Source organism: Lissotriton helveticus, chromosome 4_1, assembly GCF_964261635.1.
Source record: "Lissotriton helveticus chromosome 4_1, aLisHel1.1, whole genome shotgun sequence".
In the NCBI taxonomy this organism is placed as follows: Eukaryota; Metazoa; Chordata; class Amphibia; order Caudata; family Salamandridae; genus Lissotriton; species Lissotriton helveticus.
Window position 1 is genome coordinate 508,652,542 of NC_136063.1, and position 20,205 is coordinate 508,672,746.

Sequence of the window (20,205 nt, forward strand, 5' to 3'; positions counted from 1 at the left end):
ATAAACAGGCCAATCATAAAGTGAGATTCCCATCAATGACTGTTGATCATGAAGTCCTCCAAACACTGTCCACCACCACAGTAGCTACAACTGCAGAACTTACCCACTTTTTTATTTTATTTATTTATTTACTTTTTTTTTTATTTTTTTTATTTTGCTCTTAAGTGTGTGCATTAAGTGTGAATTTATCGTCATGTGATGCAGGTAGCAATGTATGTATTGCAGCCTCCTCTTGCTCTAATCACCATCCTATTGTCGAAGCTGACCATTCTGAGGGTAGCTCATTTCACCACTCTGATACTTGAAAACATATTCCCAGATGTTGAGCATGTACAGCCCATGAATCGTTCTCGTTTATTAAACATCTTAGTGATTATTACTCCAATGAAACTATATTTAGTTTGTCATACCCACAAAGACTAGTCATTGCAAAGGGAGAAAGAGTATTTTTATTAAAAAAATATTTTAAAATGAGATAATATTACACTGATCAAGGTGGCCCAAATTTTAAATTCTATTGTGATGAAAAACATAGTAACCTTTGATATTGAGTAATTTACTAATCTAAATTCATTAGTTTGTGGTAGTACCCATACTTCTCATGTTATATGTAGTTTGACTGGGCATAAGAATGTGTTACTTTTTTCTTCCAGTGATAATATTAGACAAATTAGAGACTTGCAAATAGCCGAAGCTTAGCATCACATTCATAAGATCTTAACCAAGGGAAGCATGCAGCAAGTTTGGTTCTATGTTGCCTCCATAACTGGTGCAACTACTCTGAAAATTCACTGAGGGAATTCATATATCGTAACTCCTTTGAAGATTTATAGATTTATACATGGTCACCACAGTTGTGCCTCCTTTTGTTATGTTCCCACTTCAGTCAAGGATTGAGCTGCTTTCAATAGAACTCTGGTTTACTTAAGAATATATTATCAACCATATTTCCACACTCTTGCTGCCCTTGTGTGGACGAAATTCCAGCAGTAGATTCTCCTCTGGGTGTAGCACTTCGTCAAGAAATCCAAGGATTTTCAGTCGTCCCCACCTACAAATTAAGGTCTTAGCGCCATATGTATGAACACATTTTCCCATAGACACAGAATGGTAAAACCCTTTGATACATCTGACCCATAGTTTCTTGTGGTCCAAGTGGTCAAAGGGATGTTATGTCCTGGCATGAAATCTCCATGTGACTACTCCTGTGTTTAAGGTTATGTATTAAATGACCACTTTACCTCCTCCAGGAATTTTAAAGTCCCAGCAACTCCTCGATGGAGTATACCTCCAATAGAAATCTGCAAGGATACCAGTTGGTCCATTCACACTGCAACCCCCATTGCTTCAATTTTTTGACGCTTGAGCGGATCCACTGATAAATAGGTCTTGATAAACGCCTCAAAGCAGTGGATGTTTGACTGCTTGGTTGTCTTTTCTATGCTCAGAACTTTGGGGCAATTCTTCACTGGAGAACTAAGTTTACTTGTCTGGAACAGAGGTTCTTCAGTGAGGATAGCCTCCACAGACTAAACAACGGCTTGCGATGCTACCCATTTTTCAGACATTTGGTTTCTGCATGTAGAACACTAATATGAATGTACAAAACAGTACAGAGGCCTTTCCTATGGAGAGGATTATTATACCCTTTTATATGGGGAAATACATTTGTGTCACATGCATAACCTTTGTTTATTGGTCTCGACCTCTCTATAAACTTGCATGCAGTGCATAGTGTTAGTTTGTTTTCAGGTCGATTGCATGATCAGAGAAAAGTAAGTTGATGATCTGATTTTTTTTTTCCTAGATTCGAAAAAGGGAGCTGTGGCAAAGAAAGGCCGTAAAGGAGCCAAAACCAATGAAACAGCAGCAAAGGTCGCACTGATGAAGCTCAAAATGCATGCTACTGGGAATACCTCTGTGCCACAGGTTGGCAGATATCCTTGTATTTTTCATAAATGTACTTAGAATTGAATATCTTTCCAAACTGACTGTTCAACAAGTGTGTACCTTAACCAAGCATTGACAACGTTAATAATAGTCCTGTCTTTTTGGGGAGGGGAGGTTGGTAACTGTTGGGTAACTTTATTTGCATTACTCTCAGCTGACTTGGAAAGGAAATGTCATAATGAACACAAATATCTTGGGCAACAGCAGTATGAACGCTGGGAACTTGACTATGTTGCTGAACAAACCTCAAAGAAGAGTGTTATGATGGTGAACTAGATTGTTTTAACCGCATGCACATGACGAGCTGGCTTTGTCATCCGCATCGAAGGGGTTAATTGGTTAGCTAAAAAGGCATTCACAGCAAATTACTTCTGACTCGATACTTTTGGCTAAGAGACCATATTTTTATTGCATCTTAAAGAAAGCATATATCTTAACTTTGCGAACAACGTCAACATGACCCAAAGCAAAAACAATTGAACACACAAGGACAGTTAGTGATAATAAAATAATAATAAACATCTTTATTTGACAGTTAACTAAAACCATTAAAATCTTTAAAACACGTTGAGTTCATGCTTCCGGTCCAGACAATTCATGTAACCCAAGTATATATCAAATGTTTAAAACTTAAAGAGTAAAGTTCTAAAATGGCAGGGCCAAGTACATTGTATTAGACGTCCCGGGTGTGCTGCATTTCAGGGTTCACACAGTTTGCTAATAAGGCACATCTTGCGGCCACCGTGCCCATAAACTTCACAAAACGCATTGTCCGCCGGCAATCCCTGTCCTGAAAACAATGCTCAATTGCATCCGAAACATAAGCGAGTGTTCAGTTCCCGAAATAATGGCTTAAGCAAAAATTACCTTTCTCATTCAAATCCGGGGCAGGAGCATAATACGTGGGTCAGTGATTCTTTCTGGTAAGGGCAGAAGCAACCGGGATCTCCTGCCTATGTGAATTTCCATCCTTAGGTAATTCGCTCACATCTAAGAGGCCCTTTCTCAGCCTTAAAACCCTTTATTTATAGGACTTTGACAAAGAGAGTCACAGATAAGGTTGCGGATTTACCTCATCATAGGTCTCTACTATAAAACTGTTGAGAGAATTTGATTTCAGTGAAAGGATGTTGTTTTTTACTGACTGGATTATTAATGGTCTTTTGTAAAAGGCTTTTGAATGAGACGTATGAGATGTTCACAGCGCAAAGCGGGGTCATTTGTAGGTCGATCAGAGTTGTCGAAATTGCCAGAGTGATGAAAAAAGTTTGAATAGCTCTTCACCTAAATGGATACCATACAAAATGGAATTTGAGAGTACCACCATCTGCTTCTTTAACTTTGAACCACAATTTCAGTAGGTTGGCCCTCTGTCCCAGTATTTGGTCTGTGAGGCCAAATTGGAGTCTGAGGTTCTCTAGAGGAATTAGACAGCTGAAATATTTGATGAAATAACTTTGATGGCTGCCGATTTAGCGACTGCCCAAATTTGTCAGGGAAGACTTCCAAGCCATATAAAGATACCTTTTTTAATGGATGCCTGAGGCTTGAGCCGGGCAGTTGATTTTAAAATTGCTCTAATTCTTTTGTGTTAACAACTCCCTGTGTGTCCGACCCCCTTCCTGTCTCAGCGCGCGGATTTATCGCAGCGCGAGTCTCCACCGAGTGAGGGTGGAGGCAATTACCAGTTGAGTGCTTTTAAAATACTTAGCAAATCCTAAGACCTCCGCGCTATTTGGACAATTCCTCTGCCTCCCCCCAGAGCAACCGGCCAATTCAGGGCGGGCTTGCCGGGGACACGGCCGGAATTCGGCGGCGGCCATTTTGGGTAGGGCTAGGATCTATAAAAATAGGGAAAGGACTGGGCTCGCGAGATACCTTTTTTAATGGATGCCTGAGGCTTGATCCGGGCAGTTGATTTTAAAATTGCTCTAATTCTTTTGTGTTAACAACTCCCTGTGTGTCCGACCCCCTTCCTGTCTCAGCGCGCGGATTTATCGCAGCGCGAGTCTCCACCGAGTGAGGGTGGAGGCAATTACCAGTTGAGTGCTTTTAAAATACTTAGCAAATCCTAAGACCTCCGCGCTATTTGGACAATTCCTCTGCCTCCCCCCAGAGCAACCGGCCAATTCAGGGCGGGCTTGCCGGGGACACGGCCGGAATTCGGCGGCGGCCATTTTGGGTAGGGCTAGGATCTATAAAAATAGAAGGCCATGACTCCGCGTAGCGGACGCGCTGAGCGGGCGCGCCGTGTTCGCGCCGGAGTCGAGCCAGAGTCCAGCCCGTCTGCGCCCGTCCGCGCTACGGACGGGCTGGACACTGGACGTCCATCTACACGATCTTCGGGAATGCATCTGTACTCCTTGTCTGAGCTATTAGCCCTAAAGCCCCCATGTTCATCATGTACCCATAGATTTTCCCCACAAGGCATTCTGCATTCCTCCCGCTGTCACACGTGCAAATCTGTAATATTACCGCCCACATCTTCTAAAGTGGCTAGGAACACTCTGATAAAAAAGGGCTTTTTAATCAATGCTAGATCCCTTATTAAAAACAATATTGCATTCCATGACTTTGTGGTAGACAGGCAACCCGATTGGATGTTTGTCACAGAAACATGGGCTTCGGAGTCTTCTGGACATGACCTAGTGATGGCCATCCCAGAGGGTTATAAATTACTGCAACAAGACCGACCTATACGCAGAGGGGGTGGACTTGCTGTTGTCTGCAAGGCCACTTCGCCCTGCATGATCAAAGCCTTGTCTGTAGTATCGGATCCTTTTGAGGCCCTGCATTTCTCTATCCTGTTTGCTCCCTCGGTCTCCTTTTCAGGAATCCTTATGTATAGACCCCCTGGCTCCAGAGCTACGTTCACTGATGACCTTCTCAGAATCCTGGAACCCTACTTTGGCAATTCCCATCTGTCCATCCTTGGGGACTTCAACTTTCATTTGGACAACACAAGGGACCCAGATACCATCAGGTTAGTGGATGCATTAGCAGCCTGTGAATGCATACAGCTGGTCAACAGCCCTACTCATCTGGCGGGTCACACTCTTGATGGAGTCTTTACTAACGACGACAGACTGTCTGTTGATACCCCGGTGCCTCTGGTCTGGTCGGACCATTCGGCGATCCCTCTCCTGATGGCCCTTCCTTTGGAAGGAACATCCGATTTGTTCTCCACTACCAGAGGTCCAAAAAGGAGCTTTAAGAACATCACCAATGACATTCTTGAACCATACATAAAGAAGTTCACCTTCTCTTCCCTGGGAGATGTGGAGGATGCAGCGGTATTGCTCTCTGACTCTATTACAATAGCGGTTGATGAGCTGGCTCCCCCGTCTTTTAGATACTCGGCTCGCCGTAAGCCCACTGCTCCGTGGTACACGGATTCACTTAGACTTCTTCGACAAGGCTGTAGAAGACAGGAAAGAAAATGGAGGAAAGCATGGGATCCTATTGAAAGGGAATTACATAAGGGACTGCTTGCCGATTACAAATCTAGTGTTATCAGGGAAAAGCAGCAGTACTTCTCGAATCTTACTACCTCCCTTACTTCCTCCAGGGAGCTTTTCAAGATTGTAGACTCCCTCTGCTCCCTACAGGTCCCGGATCCAGTTGTGGGCTCGCAGGAGCTCTACAATAACATATCAGAGTTCTTCCACAAGAAAATTGAGGACATCTATCTTGCGCTGGAAACTCAGAGAAAGTCCCTAGCCGACTCCTCACTCCAAACCCTGAACAAATTAGAAGCCTGGACTAGAGACCACTCGGATAGGCTAACGGTCTTTCCACCACTTACTCGAGAAGAACTTGAGCTTCTACTCGATAGGGTCAAATCCTCATCACCTCTAGACCCTTGCCCTTTGAGGATATTGAAGGAATGCAGAGCGATATTGCTCCCGCCACTCCTGGAAGTTATGAATGGTGCTATAACCCAAGGTACCTTCCCCTTAATATGGAAGAAGGCGATAGTAAAGCCTCTACTCAAGAAGCCCACGCTAGACCCGGAACAGTTGAAAAATTTCAGACCCATCTCACTGTTACCCGCTCCTGCTAAGATTCTCGAGACACACCTCAACGGCCATCTTACCGCCTTCCTGGACTCATCTGGGTATCTTGACAGCTCCCAGCATGGGTTCCGAAAGGCGCATAGTACTGAGACGGCTTTGACTATGGTGGCAAATAACATCCGTAGGAAGGTGGATGCTGGCCAAACTACTGTATTGGTGCTACTGGACCTCACAGCGGCGTTTTACACCCTGTCTCCATCAACGCTTACATCTCGGTTGAGGGAGGCAGGGATCTCCGGCATGGCTCTGAACCTCCTGCACTCCTTTTTACAGCACAGGGAGCAAAGAGTCAAGCTTGGTGAGTTCCTTTCCCCTGCTATGTCCTTGCAATGTGGGGTGCCACAAGGGTCGGCTCTTAGTCCGACCCTATTTAACATTTATGTCGCCCCCCTTGCAAGGCTAGTAAAATCTCAGGGGATGGAATTGGTGTCATACGCCGATGACACCCAGATTATGGTGTCACTGGCCCACTCAGTTTCATCATCTGCCACCAACTTCAGGATCTGTATGCAGTCAGTCTCTGACTGGATGCTTCAGAATTCCCTGAAGTTGAATGGCGATAAAACTGAGATCCTGGTCTTTGGCAAGGACCAGGATATTTGGTCGGATGAGTGGTGGCCGGCCTCACTGGGAACCTGTCCATCTCCCTCCCAGTCGGCAAGAAATCTGGGGGTTATCTTTGACACCTCTTTATCCATGACTCTGCAGATCAACCGTACGGTGGCCACCTGCTGGGGAGTATTAAAGATTCTCAGGAGGATTCTTCACTATCTCTCTCCCTCAGCACGTAAACAGGTGGCAGTAGCATTGATAGGTTCACGGTTGGACTACTGTAATGCGCTTTATGTAGACTCCAACAAGGGGCTCATTCAGCGATTACAGGTGGTTCAAAATGCGGCTGCTCGTTTTGTCTTAGCACTTCCCAAAGCTTCATCTGCTACGATGGCCAGAAAGAGCCTTCATTGGCTGCCCATTCATCTCAGGATCTCGTTTAAGATCCTTTGTCTTGTCTATCGAGCTTTGGCAGAGGGTTCTTCTGATCCCCTTGGTGCCTTGCTGACCCGCTACCAGCCTGGTAGATCTTTAAGATCTTCAGAGATCTTCAGAGATGAATTTGTTGGTTGTCCCACATGCCAAAAGGGTTCGTTGGGGAAACAGAGCTTTTTCCATCGCTGCTCCCAAACTATGGAACTTGTTACCTCTTGAGATTAAGATGCAACCCTCTCTGTCTTCCTTTAAAAAGGCGCTCAAGACCTGGTGTTTCGTCAGGGCATATCCGTAATTAGGATTAGTCTCTGTTATCTGGTATTATTTGGTTAGGCGCCTTGACGCCCATCTGGGCTTAGTTGCGCGTTAAAAATTGTTTTTCATTTCATTACAAGCAAAAGCAAAAAACATAGCCTTTATAATTTGCAATAAAGGCAGCCAGGGGCCTGTGAGGTTTGTGGTAACTTTACATTGACCGGCAGCTATCCGTACGGCTTATTTTTGCATGGCTTCTTTATGAAGGCTAGAGTTACCCGAGGCCTAATCTCAATGCCAAGGTATTTTTTATATATATGCAGATATATCGATGATGTGGTCTCCAAATTTCCACGACCAGGAGTGATGCTTTTGTAGCCATGTAAAAGTGACTATTTCGTTTTTCCTAGATTTATTTCTAACCAGTTGTTTCTGAACTAAACAGCCAAATGGTTGAGAGGATTGCAGTCCATTGGCCAAAAAGTCTAATATAACTACGTAATTAGCATACTGCATGACAGATAACGGTATGTTATTAGGTTTCGGGGTGCACGATTTTGAATTTCTGGAGTGGATGCTCTGTCTGCAGTAAATATGTTGAAAGAATGGGGGCTAAAACAAAACCTTTATTACTGGGAACTTTGTTGGACAGGGTGCCTTCCTAGCTAAGTTTAACTTGCACCCAGTTGTTCGTACAAAAAGGGATGATCGTGTTGAGTATTTTTGTTGGGAGGCCCCAGCTGCTTAGTTTCTTCCACAGCCTTGACCTATCAGTGCTATAAAAAGCTTTTTTATAGTCTATAAAGCAGGCAAATAAAGCATGTTGAGCAGGTTGCATGTTGGCCGACGTTGAGTGTATGAGGAGAGTCAGTGCTAAGAGTGATCTGTGGTCCCGGTGTTTTTACAGAACCCAGTCGGGAACCATGGAATTATATTTGCTTGAGAGACCCAGTCTTGGAGATCTTGAAGGACTAATAAGGCAAAAAAATATGTGTACGCATCGAGCAGGGCTATCAAATGATAGCTCACTGGACCTTCCCTGCTTCCATTTATATGGAAGGGATCGATATATGCACCCTGCCATGATGTAGGGACCACACTGGTTAACAAAACACTGTCAAAAACACTGCTCATGACGTCCATCCAGAATTGTGGATTTGCTTTAAAAATTCCTTAACGCAAGCTGTTCAGACGACCTGTGGCACCATTAGTTCTTCCCTTGGTGGTGATCTTTTTGATAGCTGCGGGACAGCTAGTGCATATTGCAATGTCTTTATGACAAGCTAAAACAGCTAGTGGGAAAAACAGTTCTAATCAAAGCTGTAATTGCAAATCCATTTTTCCTTTAGAGAAATGACCTGTTGGACTCCCTAGTAACTGCATCATAAGGTGGGAGTAGCTTTTTGAGCCAATGCTAGGAGTTTATAGTGATCTTAACTGCAAGTGTGGACACCCATGACAACTCTGTGACACCCGATTCAGTTTCTTAGTTGCCACCATCTGAAGAGGTGGCCCGATTTAATCTGAAAGCTTATGAAATCTACTACATTATTAACAAAGAACCTACAATTGTCTAATAAAACAGTTTTAGTAGACTTAGGTTGGAATCACATACAACAGGCAAACATTTACGTGTTTGAAAACAGCCAATCAAACCACAGGATTTGCTACACTTTAACACGCTATTTCTATGCTATCTCCATGAAGAAAAATTGTGCTGTTACATTTGAGAGTTACATTTCGGCTAACGTTTGCCATTGGCCTTCTAGTGGCGTTGCTCTTGTTAGACAGTGCTCATGCCCCTCCCCCCCAGGTATCGCACCGTATCTCAATTTCCTTGCTTTAAATCCATTTCAACTTATTTAACTAATACCAGTGCACTTAATGATAACCCCTAAATGTATGGTGCTTCAATTCAAATGTTAAATAAACGTAAAAGACTGCAGCAGTAATTTTTGTTTTTTGTTTTATTCCAGTGTCTTGCTACTAGGTTCTCTCAACTCATCCTATGCTAAACCTTGGACGTGAGCCACCCTGAAAAGAAAAATCAATGTCTTGATTCAAGTTCATTAGACTACAGAGAGCTTCAGTGTCAATCTCATGACCAGCAACTTTGACATGCAGCGGACTGTATAGTCCACAGGCATGTCAACGTTGCAGGTAAACCGTACACAGACACAAGACGTATAAGGATAGCTCCATTTGAAATGACTGGAGTGGAACCCAAAATCAGAGGTGTTCGACCCTCTGTATCACTGAGTGTGCGAGCGCAAGGAAATTATTTACATTAGTTTTATATACAAAACAGCTTTGCAGAGCGAACAACAGAATTAAGATTTTGTGAAGGCTTGTCACCAAGCCTTCAAAAGCTGCTGATGGCTTCAATATGCCAGATAATGACTCAAGCATCCTAGGTTGCTTAACAACTAGGAGCAGGGATGATCACTGGTGCCTACTTGGTGCCTGCCTGTGCAGTGAGGAACAGATCCCACTACTATGGAGGCAGTTTCAAGCCCATGGCAGAAGTGTCAGCTGGTACAGAGGATGCCACAGAGATCTTTCAGACAGCAAACCTCTTAACAATTATTACTAAAATGTTAATAGATCGACCTGCTGTTTCATATTTTGCATATAATTTATACATTTCAGAGACATGTTTGTCATGATTTTAATTAATTGAACAATGAAAGATCTACTACCACTACCATCGACTAATCTATTCTATAAAATCTATTGTACCAGTTCTAATGCACTATGCTAAGCTGTCATTAGCTGCCAACTGCATCCAAGTAACTTGCGATGTGTTCAGCCAGTCTCTTGATTTTAAACAACAGGATATTCAGGGCTCATATTTACGGAAAAATAAAACTAAAGTCGCAGACTCTAAATTCAGAAATTGCTGAAAGTGTTAAACGTGAAATGGGGACCAAGTGGCAGCCTTTCGAGTCCGGTTGGCCACATTTAAAGATAACAATGACTTGTCTAAATTCCAATCGCATATAAAATGTGTTACACCAATAAAGAAATAACTCCTACACCAATTCTTTTCAGAGCAAATGTTTTGTACTAATATTTGTACAAAGAGTGCCAACATGCACCTAGTTTAAACAACAGCAAACCTTAGTGCAATTACTGTCACGCTTGAGATGTAAATAGAATGCTTGTTCATAACCTTAAATGCTCTCCTGCTTTACCCTGTTTACTCATTACTAATACTTTGCCGTTGTCTGTTACAACAGGCATTTCTCACTCACCTGGGCTATTTAGGCTTTTGGAAGATTCAATGAAACATGCATTAACAAGTGAAACAGTGAAAAAACATAGTTGTTTATATTCTGTATATGGGAAATACACTGGTTCTGCATGGTCACCCCAAATCTTTTGCCTTCTGCTGGACCCTGTACTTTTGCTTGGCTTTAGAATCCTGTGTACAATATACTTGCTAACCAGTAGCAAAGTGTCTGTGCTACCACTCTAAACACAGCTGACCTGGCCTAATACTAGTATTAAAGGAAACATTTTAAAGGAAAAATAATAGGACTACTGTGGGATTTTTGGGTTCAGGGATTCGGTAATGTTTATGGTGATGATTCATTTTTAGGGGCCAGGAATATTAGACATTCGGGCATATAAATTGTTTTTTAGGGTTGAGATGTGGGTGGAGTGCAGGGGTGGTGAGAGGTTGTATGGGTTAACAGGTAAGTGGTGTATAGGTGTGTGAGGTGTTTTTAGGTTTCAGGGATGGGCGGAGTGTAAGGGCGTTGAGGGGTTTTAGAGTTCATTGATGGGCGCAGTTTTGGGCCGTGAGGGTTTTTTAATGTTCAATTATGGGTGGCGGCTGGGATGCTGAAGAGTTTTTAAGTTTCAGGATGGGGTGAAGTTTAGGGTGGGGAGGAGTTATAAGAATTCAGGGATGGGTGGAGTTTAGATGTAGAAAAGGTTTTTAGGCTTCAGGGGTGAGTAGTGTAGGTTAATGAGGAGTGCCTATGGGTCATGGACAGCTGGTGTTTAGGGGCGGTAAGGGTTTTTTAGGGTTCAGGGATGGGTGGAGTTCGGGTATGCTGAGGTGTTTTAAAGGGTATATGATGGGTGGGGTTTAGGCATAGAAAGGGGTGTTTGTGGTTCTGGAATGGATGGAGTTCAGGTAGTGATAGATTTTATGGTTCATGGATGGTAGAATTTACGGGTAGAAAGGGCTTTAAGGTCTTCAGGGATGAGTGTAGTTTAGGTGTGGTGATGGGTTTTAGGAGGCAGGAATTGATGGTGTTTAGAGGGAGTGAAGGGTCAGCAATGGATGATGTTTACCAGTGGAGATAGGTCAGCAAATTAAAAGTATTCAAAGTAAGTATTTGACAATGTCAAACATATAAATATGAAATAATATCTCCTGAAGTAAAGCACCGAAATAAACATCTCCAACAAACATTTTTCTGAAAGTATGACCTGCAACCATTGCGTTTACACTTAAAAAAAATAAGCATTCAAAAACCAGTTTAGATTAAAGGGGTTTCTCAGTAATGGTATTCCATGAAATTGTTTTTCTATGAAACCACATACAACTGCCTTTTATACCAATTTTGTTCAATTGCTTTATCATAAAGTATTGTTGTTGGTGTGCGTATATCACAGGTTAAGTCACCGTATAAGCCCAACTTTGATTGTCAAATCTTCGGATGTGGGAAAACAAAAACAAGCATTACAAAGCATGAGCTATAAATGTTATTTACACATACGTTGTTACTTAAAAGCGTCTTTAAATATATTCATTTGGTGCAAATGTGACAAAGCTATTAATTTTTCTTTGCAGTCTGAGCGGGTTTACTTCCAAGTCTTCTTACCTCAGGTCCTGAAAGAGAAAAGTAAACCTATGTTCTTCAGCAGCAAGTGGAGTCTCGGCAAGTTGGTGGACTTTGCTGCAGCCTCGTCTAACCTTAAAAATGATAACAACAGGACATGTTCTAAGGTATGCCCCTTTTTCATTTTAAAAATGCTTTATTTAGAAACAATTCTCACAATTAGTAACTAAATGTTTTCCAGTATTGTATCTTTTATAGATTCACACGTTTGAATCTTCCCCGTTGTAATGGTGGGAGTCCCATGATATGAGTGAAAATAGCATTGCTAAAGCATTAGCTTCAATCTCCATTGAAAAACAATAGTATTTATTAACCTATTTACATTGTTTTTAGGCATCCAAACTTCAGCAAAACAGAGACCCTGAAGTGTCCATCCCCTGTCACACCACCATACCTCCGATTCCGATTTTTTAACAGCATGTCGTGTTAGGGAGTCTCCCTGAGCTCTGCTCAATCAACGTGTTTCTTATTTCCTTTTTGACCTACTGCTTCCAGCTATCATTTCTTCACCTATCAACACCTGAAGTACTGTTGGAGTATGTGTTGTTCTGTATTGCACACAGAATGCTAGAGTCTAAAAAAGGTCGGTTTAGGCCCTGCAAGGCCTGTGGACACAGCAGACTTTTCTCTGAGGACCCTCATAAGGAGTTTCTATATGCCTTTATCCTCACCACAAACCCAAGGACTGTAAGTACTGCCATAAGGTTTCTGCCAAAACCGTCAAGGACAGAGAGGGCAGACTACTGCTATGGATCCAGAGAAAAAAGTCAACCTCTGACTTAGGCTTCGACTCTGAGGAGAAGGCCCATTCCTCATCCAGGATGACAAAAGAAGTAGAATCCTCTTTTGCTCACAAGGACTCTAAAAGATGGAAGTCTCATGATAAAGAGGTTTCTGAGAAGAAAAAAGCCAAAACAAGACCAGTCTGGCCCTTCCACTTCTCGTCAGAGGTCTGGCTCAACACCTCCGTCTGTTCCTCATACTCCTTTCAAAGAGCCTTCTTCACTATTGAACTGACCATCAACAGCTCCATCATCAAGGATTCTGCCATTTTCAGCGACAACAGCGGTTTTCACAACTCCGACGGCCTCGTCTGCGACGTTCACCACGTTGACTGTCAAAGTCAACGGCAACAGCATCGTTAAGCAAGGAGACGGCTGCTACCCCATCTTCAACGATGACGAAACCGTCCCCGTCGGCGAGACTTTCATCGTCGGTCACGTCACCATCGACGTCCGCATATAAGGCTGATCCACATTGTCCTTAGCTTTGTCCTCGTCAATGTCGTCGTCGATGGAGGGGAAAAAAGAAGCCAGCCTTCTAGGATTTTTAAAAAATCTCGCCATTGCCCCAACACACCTCTTGGATTTCCAAGAATCTGAAGATGAAGGCTTATTTGGCCCGCCTACAGTCCTTCCCATTTGAAGGTGAAATGCCAGGGATCTAATAAGGAGTCTTAAACGGACAACAAATCATTCAGCTACCTTCAGGGTGTTTACACCTTCACCAATAGGGGTCCTCCCTCAGCCCAATGCCAGACTCCTTACAGGAACATTATCCTTATGAAAAGCAATAGGAGGAGCACCAACACCTCCAGGAACTGTCTGTCAGTGTCCCTGTCTCCTTGGTTACAGATCTGCACTTCATGATTAATGCCAATCACAGATGCTTTCCTGATGCACACTCTGCTCTGCGTCCTCCGCAGGAGGTCCCTTTTATCAGCCCTGCTTCTCAAAGTACTCCAAAACGCCCAGAGGAAAAAGTAGCACCTCTATATTGCCCCGATGCCAACATCTCCTACTCTGCCAGTAGCTGATTCGGCACCTGCAGATATTGGTGATTTCATGATCTCTTAGAGCAGGCCTCCAAGTGCTTTGACCTCCCTATACCAGCCAAACACGCAGAGTGCTTTCTGGATGACTTTAAACCTGGCACACAGCGCACAATTCGTGCTATTCTGTAGTGGATTTCTTGTGTTAAGAGGGCCTTAAATTGATGAAAACACCAGCTTCCATTCCATTTGTCATGCTGAAGCCTAACAAAAAATATAAGGCCCCTGAAAACTCCCCGACGTGTCTCATTGGGCATCCTCGGACCGATTCTGTCATCATGCAGGTGGCACAACGAAGGAGCAAGAATCCCTTTTCTCCATGCACATCTCCACCGGACAAGGAAGGGCGCCACCTAGATAATATAGGCAAAAGATTTTTTGCATTGGCGGCCGCTTCCACGAGAGCTTCCAATGCCATGGCCATCCTCAGGAGATACGACCAACAGATGTTGTCCGACATCTCGTCTCTGGTGAAGTATCTCCCAGAAGACAAGAGGCTAGAGACATTCTTTCTGAAGGAGAAACGGCCTCTTCTGAGCTGATTGACATTGCCATGGACATCTCCTCCATCACCTTTAGACAGAAGGCTAGAGTGGCAGTGTTGCGCAACCGGGATGGCTTAAAGCCACTACCTTTCGCCTGCAAGTGCAGGCTAAGGTGTTAGACGTGCCATTTGATCAGGAATGTCTTTTTGGGAAGCACATTGGCGATGGGCTCCAATCCATCAAATCAGACAAATACACGGTTATATCGCTCCGCAGTTTACAGCAGTGGAGATTTCAGCCATTTCAAGGCAGAGGTCAGTGCCTTTCTAGGCTGCAATTTTAGCAGCGGTTCCAACCTTATTCACAGCAGACCTTTCACCTATCTTATTCCAGCCAAACCTACAGCTCGAATACCACGTCAGCATATTCAAAGGCATCAGGGCGCAGTAGTCAACCATCAGTAGTCAACCATCACGGCGTCAGCTGCGAAGTCTCAGGATTCCAACAGGAGACAATGAGAAGCAGCAGGCCCCTGTCACTACTTTGCCACTTTAATTCCGTCCCACTACGTCAAAATTCTTAAGACAATGGAAGTCCATCTTGTAAGACAAATGGCTGTTGAATGTTTTCCAGCATGGTCACATCCTGGAATTTATTCAGCAGCCTTCAAATTTCCCGCCATGGAAGACATCTCATCGTAATCTTCCAATTCTCAGAAAAGAAATACTATTGCTTCTTTCCAAGCACGCAATCGAGAAGGATCCACATAACCAGCACAATCTGGAATTTTACTCCCACTTGTTCCTCATCAAGAAGAAGACAGGAAAATGGAAGCAGGTAATGGACCTCAGGCTACTAAGCAAGTTCATCAAAAACCATCCATTCAGGATGCTCTCTCTCCAAGAGATCCAGCTCCTTATGGAGGAGGGAGATTACCTCACCTCCCTCGATCTTCTCAATGCTTATTTTCACATCCTAAGCATTGCAGATTACTCAGGTTCCAGATGGCGAGGTGCCATTATCAATTCAAAGTGTTACCCTTTGGGTTGAAGTCAGCACCCAGAGTGTTCACCAAGTGCATGGCCCCGGTGGCAGCTTTTCTCCGACGTTCTGGTCATTTGGTATTTACCTCCCTGGAAAATTGGTTAATCAAAGCTCAATCTTTCTGGACAGCCTAGAAATCCATGCAAGACTGCCGGCAACTCTTTCAGTTGCTAGGTCTCTGCCTCAATGAGAAAAAAATCATTTCTCATCTCCTCTAGGTCGCTGATTTTCCTAGGTGAAATTCTCGACATAGAGCTATCAAAAGCTTTTCCCACGAAAGAGCAGATTTAACCTCTGCAAAGGATAACACGACTTACAAGAAAGTCAGTTTTTGTAAGGACTTACAAATACATTCAGGGGATGATCCTGCATCCTATTGATCCCCAATTGCCATCTCCGCATGAAACCACTGCAGGAGCAGCTCGATACACAGTGGGCTTCATATCGGGATTTGTTTGGTTAAATAATTTCCATAACCTCATGAAAGACCTCGGCAATGTCTTGTTGGATGGTCACAAACAACAATTCTCAGGGTCTCTCCTTCCTACAAACTACACCACAAATGGTGATGACTTCAGATGCCTCCATGGAAGGATGGGGAGCCCACCTCCAGGATCTTCAGGTTCACTGCAAGTGTTCCAGCCAAGAAGCATTGTGCCACATTAATCTTTTGGAACTAAAGGCAGTATTTCTTGCCCTTCAAGCCTTCCTCCCGAAGGATCCAGGGCTCTTCAGTACTTGTCAGCATGTTTATCTCCTCAAACAGGATGGGACAAGGTCTCAAATAATATCAGTTCAAACACAACAGATATGGAAGGGGCTGATAACCAATGGAAGCTCATTGAAGGTGGAACATGTACTGTAAGTACGGAACGAGTGGGCCGACTTGGCCGGGACACCAAGCAGTGTCACTAGTGGGAGCTCAATGACAATCAACTGCAAAGAGTCTTCTAGTGATGAAATTATCCAACCTTAGATCTGTTCGCTACACCTCTCAACAAAAGATGCACTCTATTCGCCAGCAGGGTTTCTCAGCCAGGATCTCAGGGAAACGCCTTTCACTTCTCATGGGCAGGGATGTTCGCTTACGCATTTCCTCCATTCCCTCATCCCAAGGACTGCAAAATATGAAAAAGGAACCAAGCCGACTCATTCTCATCGCACTGCCATGGGCGAGACAACACTGGTACACCAAGCTGCATCGCTCTCCTATTCAGTTTCCACCGGTGGAGGATCTCCTTTCTATGAATCGGAGCCAAGTGGTTTATCCGCAGATTCACACTTTTCATTTATTGGCTTGGCTCCTCGCCACACTGAATTCGAAAATTTGAAGATATCTGACAAATGTAAATCCATACTTCAAAAAGCTCGAGCTTCTTCTACCCTTAAGGGCTACATGGCAAAATGGAAGAGATTCTGTGCATGGTGCACTTCACAGTCGCATCATCCCTTTTCCTTCTATGCCTGAGCAGATATTACCATATCTCCTGCATCTTTCCAAATCAGGCCTCTCTCATTCACCCATAAAGGTTCACTTGGCATCCATTTCCAGATACAGGCAGCGTTCTGGCCCACCCTCCTTGTGATCCAACATGCTTGTCAAAGGAGTTTATGAAGGGTCTCTTCAGAGCTTACTCAACTGCAAAGCCTCCACCAGTGCTTTGGCAGCTGAACACTGTTGTAGCACAAATCATGAGGCCTCCATTTAAGCTTATTCACGAGTGCGACTCAAATTCCTTTCTTGGAAAGTGGCTTTCCACTTAGCCATCACGTCTGCAAGATGCATTCGCGAAATCCAGGCTTTCACCATAAAAGAACCTTACCTTCAGTTCCTACAGGATAGAGTAGTCCTACGCACTAATGCTTCATTTATTCCCTAGGTACCTTCATCGTATCACCTCATTGAACCAGTTGTTCTGCCTACATTCTTTCCCAATCCTTCTTCAACGGCGAAGACAGTAAGCGTTGTTTGAAATTCTACTTGTAAAGAACTAAGTCTTTCCGCAAATCAACTCAGTTGCTCATCTTTCTCTGCTCCTAGAAAAGGTCAAGCCTTAACATAGGCTAGTATTGCTCGCTGGGTTGCCTCAGCCATACTCTTCTGTCACGAACAGGCTGGACATCCAGTACCTGCAAAGGTGAAGGCTCACTCAACTCAATAAATTGCAGCCTCTTCAGCCCAGTTTGCAGGTATTTCTCTGCCTGACATCTGCAGGGGAGCGACGTGGGTAAACGCCCACACCTTCATAAAGCATTATTGCCTCGATAGCTAGAGAAAGGCAGATGTGGCAGTCGGTCAAGCTACCCTGTGGTGTCTCTTCGCATAAGGTATGCAACTAATAAGCTCAATCTTGTTTATGCTTTAATTTTTTGTATCTGCTGTTTCTAGGTTTAGTAAAAGATATTTATACGCATCTTCTTTTTGTGCACTATTTAAAGTCCTATCCTTGGCTTGTTGTAATTTGTTTCATTGTCATTTAGGGATGTTTTGCCTTCCCACTGCCATTAGTCTTCAGATACTGCTAACTAGTCTGATTAAAGCATGGTAATCTATAAAAGATACAATACTCAAGAAATACAAGTTACTTACCTGAACACTGGGGTTCTCCGGTATGGATATCTTTTATAGATCCACATGTGACCCTTCCTCCTTTACGTTCAGGCTCACCATTTCATACCTCTGTTGTTTTTCCTTACACTTGCGCTCGAAATCTGAGGTGTCGTGGCTCTGCAGGGGATGGCTACTTCAGGGTCTCTGCTCTGATTGGCTGAGATTTCGATGTTTTAAAACACTGTAAATAGGTTACTAAATACTATTGTTTTTCAATGGAGATTAAAACTAATGCTTTAGCAATGCTATTTTCACTGTTACCCTGGGACTCCCACAGTGACGACGGAGAGATTTAAGCATGTGAATCTATAAAAGAATCAATAGTGGAGAGCCACAATGCTCAGGTAAGGAACTTGTTTTAACTTCAAATAGAGATCTGTGTCTACTGTAGTATACATAAAAAGATGTAATTTTAAAATAAACAGCAGCAGTTGTAAGCAAAGAAATAACAAATCTATCTCTATATGGTATATAAAAAGAATATTTTTAGGTAAAACAAATTTCAGTTTTAAGTTTTTAACAAGAAAAAGAACAGACATCCTACATAGCATGAACTAGAAACTGTGTGTCTTATTTTATATATGTCATAAAAACCCTTAAATATCTAGAATATATTTAAGGAGGTTTTAAAACTTCAGTCAAAGTATTAGCATTAATACTAGTTTTGGATAGGAAATGGATAAATTAAATTCCTCCAGTTCAATCAATATTATTAAAGTTCTTCCAATTCGAGGTAATCGCTTGTAATTTGATAGCAATGGTGAAGGAGAAGATCGGTAAACCTGCCCATAGATATGTTTGTAGAAAAACATTAGAGCAACCACCAAGAAAGATATGCAAAATAGAAAAATGTACAGTAATAGAACAAATTTCACTAATTTTATGCCATACTTCTTTCCAAATATACCTCAATTACCCGTCGACAGTCAGTTTACGTCCTTGAAGGATTTGCAAATAACATATGCCGTCCTTAATTCGTTCAGAAACAAATATGAGTTGCTTATAGCATCTATTTGACAAAATATTATTGATCATTCCTCCATATATCTTGAAGCTCTTGCCGTGTCAGAAATATGTTTTTCCACCAAAGTCAAAGCCTTTTTCTCATGTAATAATTGTCGGATTCTGAAACAGAAAGACCTAAAATCTAAAATGGAACTACTATGGGCAAAAGAACTTAATAAAGTATTTTTCATTTCCTTATGAAATAAGATATGGTGTGAAATTAATTGTACTTCTTGTTCTAATAACAATAATGTTGGTCTTGTAATGCTGACTAGTGATTTTAAACATATGTTCTTTTCACTCATGGAACTTTCTGTTTGTTTAGTAGTGGCGTCTGGCATTGCTTTCCTATAGCTCTGGCGTTACCTATGTTATTTGTTCTTTCTTTTCAGAAATTAAGACTATGCCACCCATCTTCAGGGGAATCTTTGCCATTGGACCACACTTTGGAAAGCTGGCTGTCCCACTCAGAGAATCCTCTTTATAACGGCGGGAACGTTATTTTAGAATATCTTGACAATGACTGTGAATTATTGGAAGATGTTGATGCATATTTATAGTTATTAGTGCCAATCAGGTTGTAAGCTCAAACATTTTAACTGCTACTCAGGATTAAAAAAAAATACCTATTTAAATGTGTGCAAAACAAAATACTTTGAAACTCATTTATGAAAAATGTGTTTGTTTTTTTTTAAACAGTTGATACTGACTGCTCTGTATTTCATCACCTGTCAACAGCAATGCAGTAAGTAGTGCACATCTCTGGTCCTTGCATCAATTTGGAATAAAAAATACAGTAACTTTTCTGTATTTCTGCACTTACTTCTTGGCGTTCCACTGGTGGGTCTGTTAACTTAAAGCATTCTGATGTACATAACTTTTCACGTATCTGGTCGGTATACTTTGCTTCATATCCGTCGTGTGGCTCGTCCTTTCACAGCCCTCTAATACTATGGTTATGTATCAACTGCCTATTGGTGGCCTGTGTTGCTCAGGCAGTCCCCTAAAAGACACTGATGGGTGCTAGGTAGAAATGTTTATTAATGGCAAGTGATGCAGGTAAGCAGCAAACTGTGTATTGGTGACCAGCTGGACCAAAGGTCCT

General features: G+C 42.7%; 1 protein-coding gene across 1 annotated transcript in view; it reads left to right on the top strand.

The window, feature by feature from the left end:
• The window catches only part of ZFAND1 (zinc finger AN1-type containing 1), a 188,571-nt gene extending 168,667 nt beyond the window's left edge, over positions 1-19,904 (top strand). The window contains exons 6-8 of the mRNA XM_078685606.1: positions 1,808-1,929; positions 12,076-12,231; positions 19,493-19,904. Of these exons, the coding sequence (XP_078541732.1) occupies positions 1,808-1,929; positions 12,076-12,231; positions 19,493-19,660 (446 nt within the window). The 3' untranslated portion in view covers positions 19,661-19,904. The remainder of the gene's footprint in view (positions 1-1,807; positions 1,930-12,075; positions 12,232-19,492) is intronic.
• Positions 19,905-20,205: the final 301 nt, after the last annotated feature.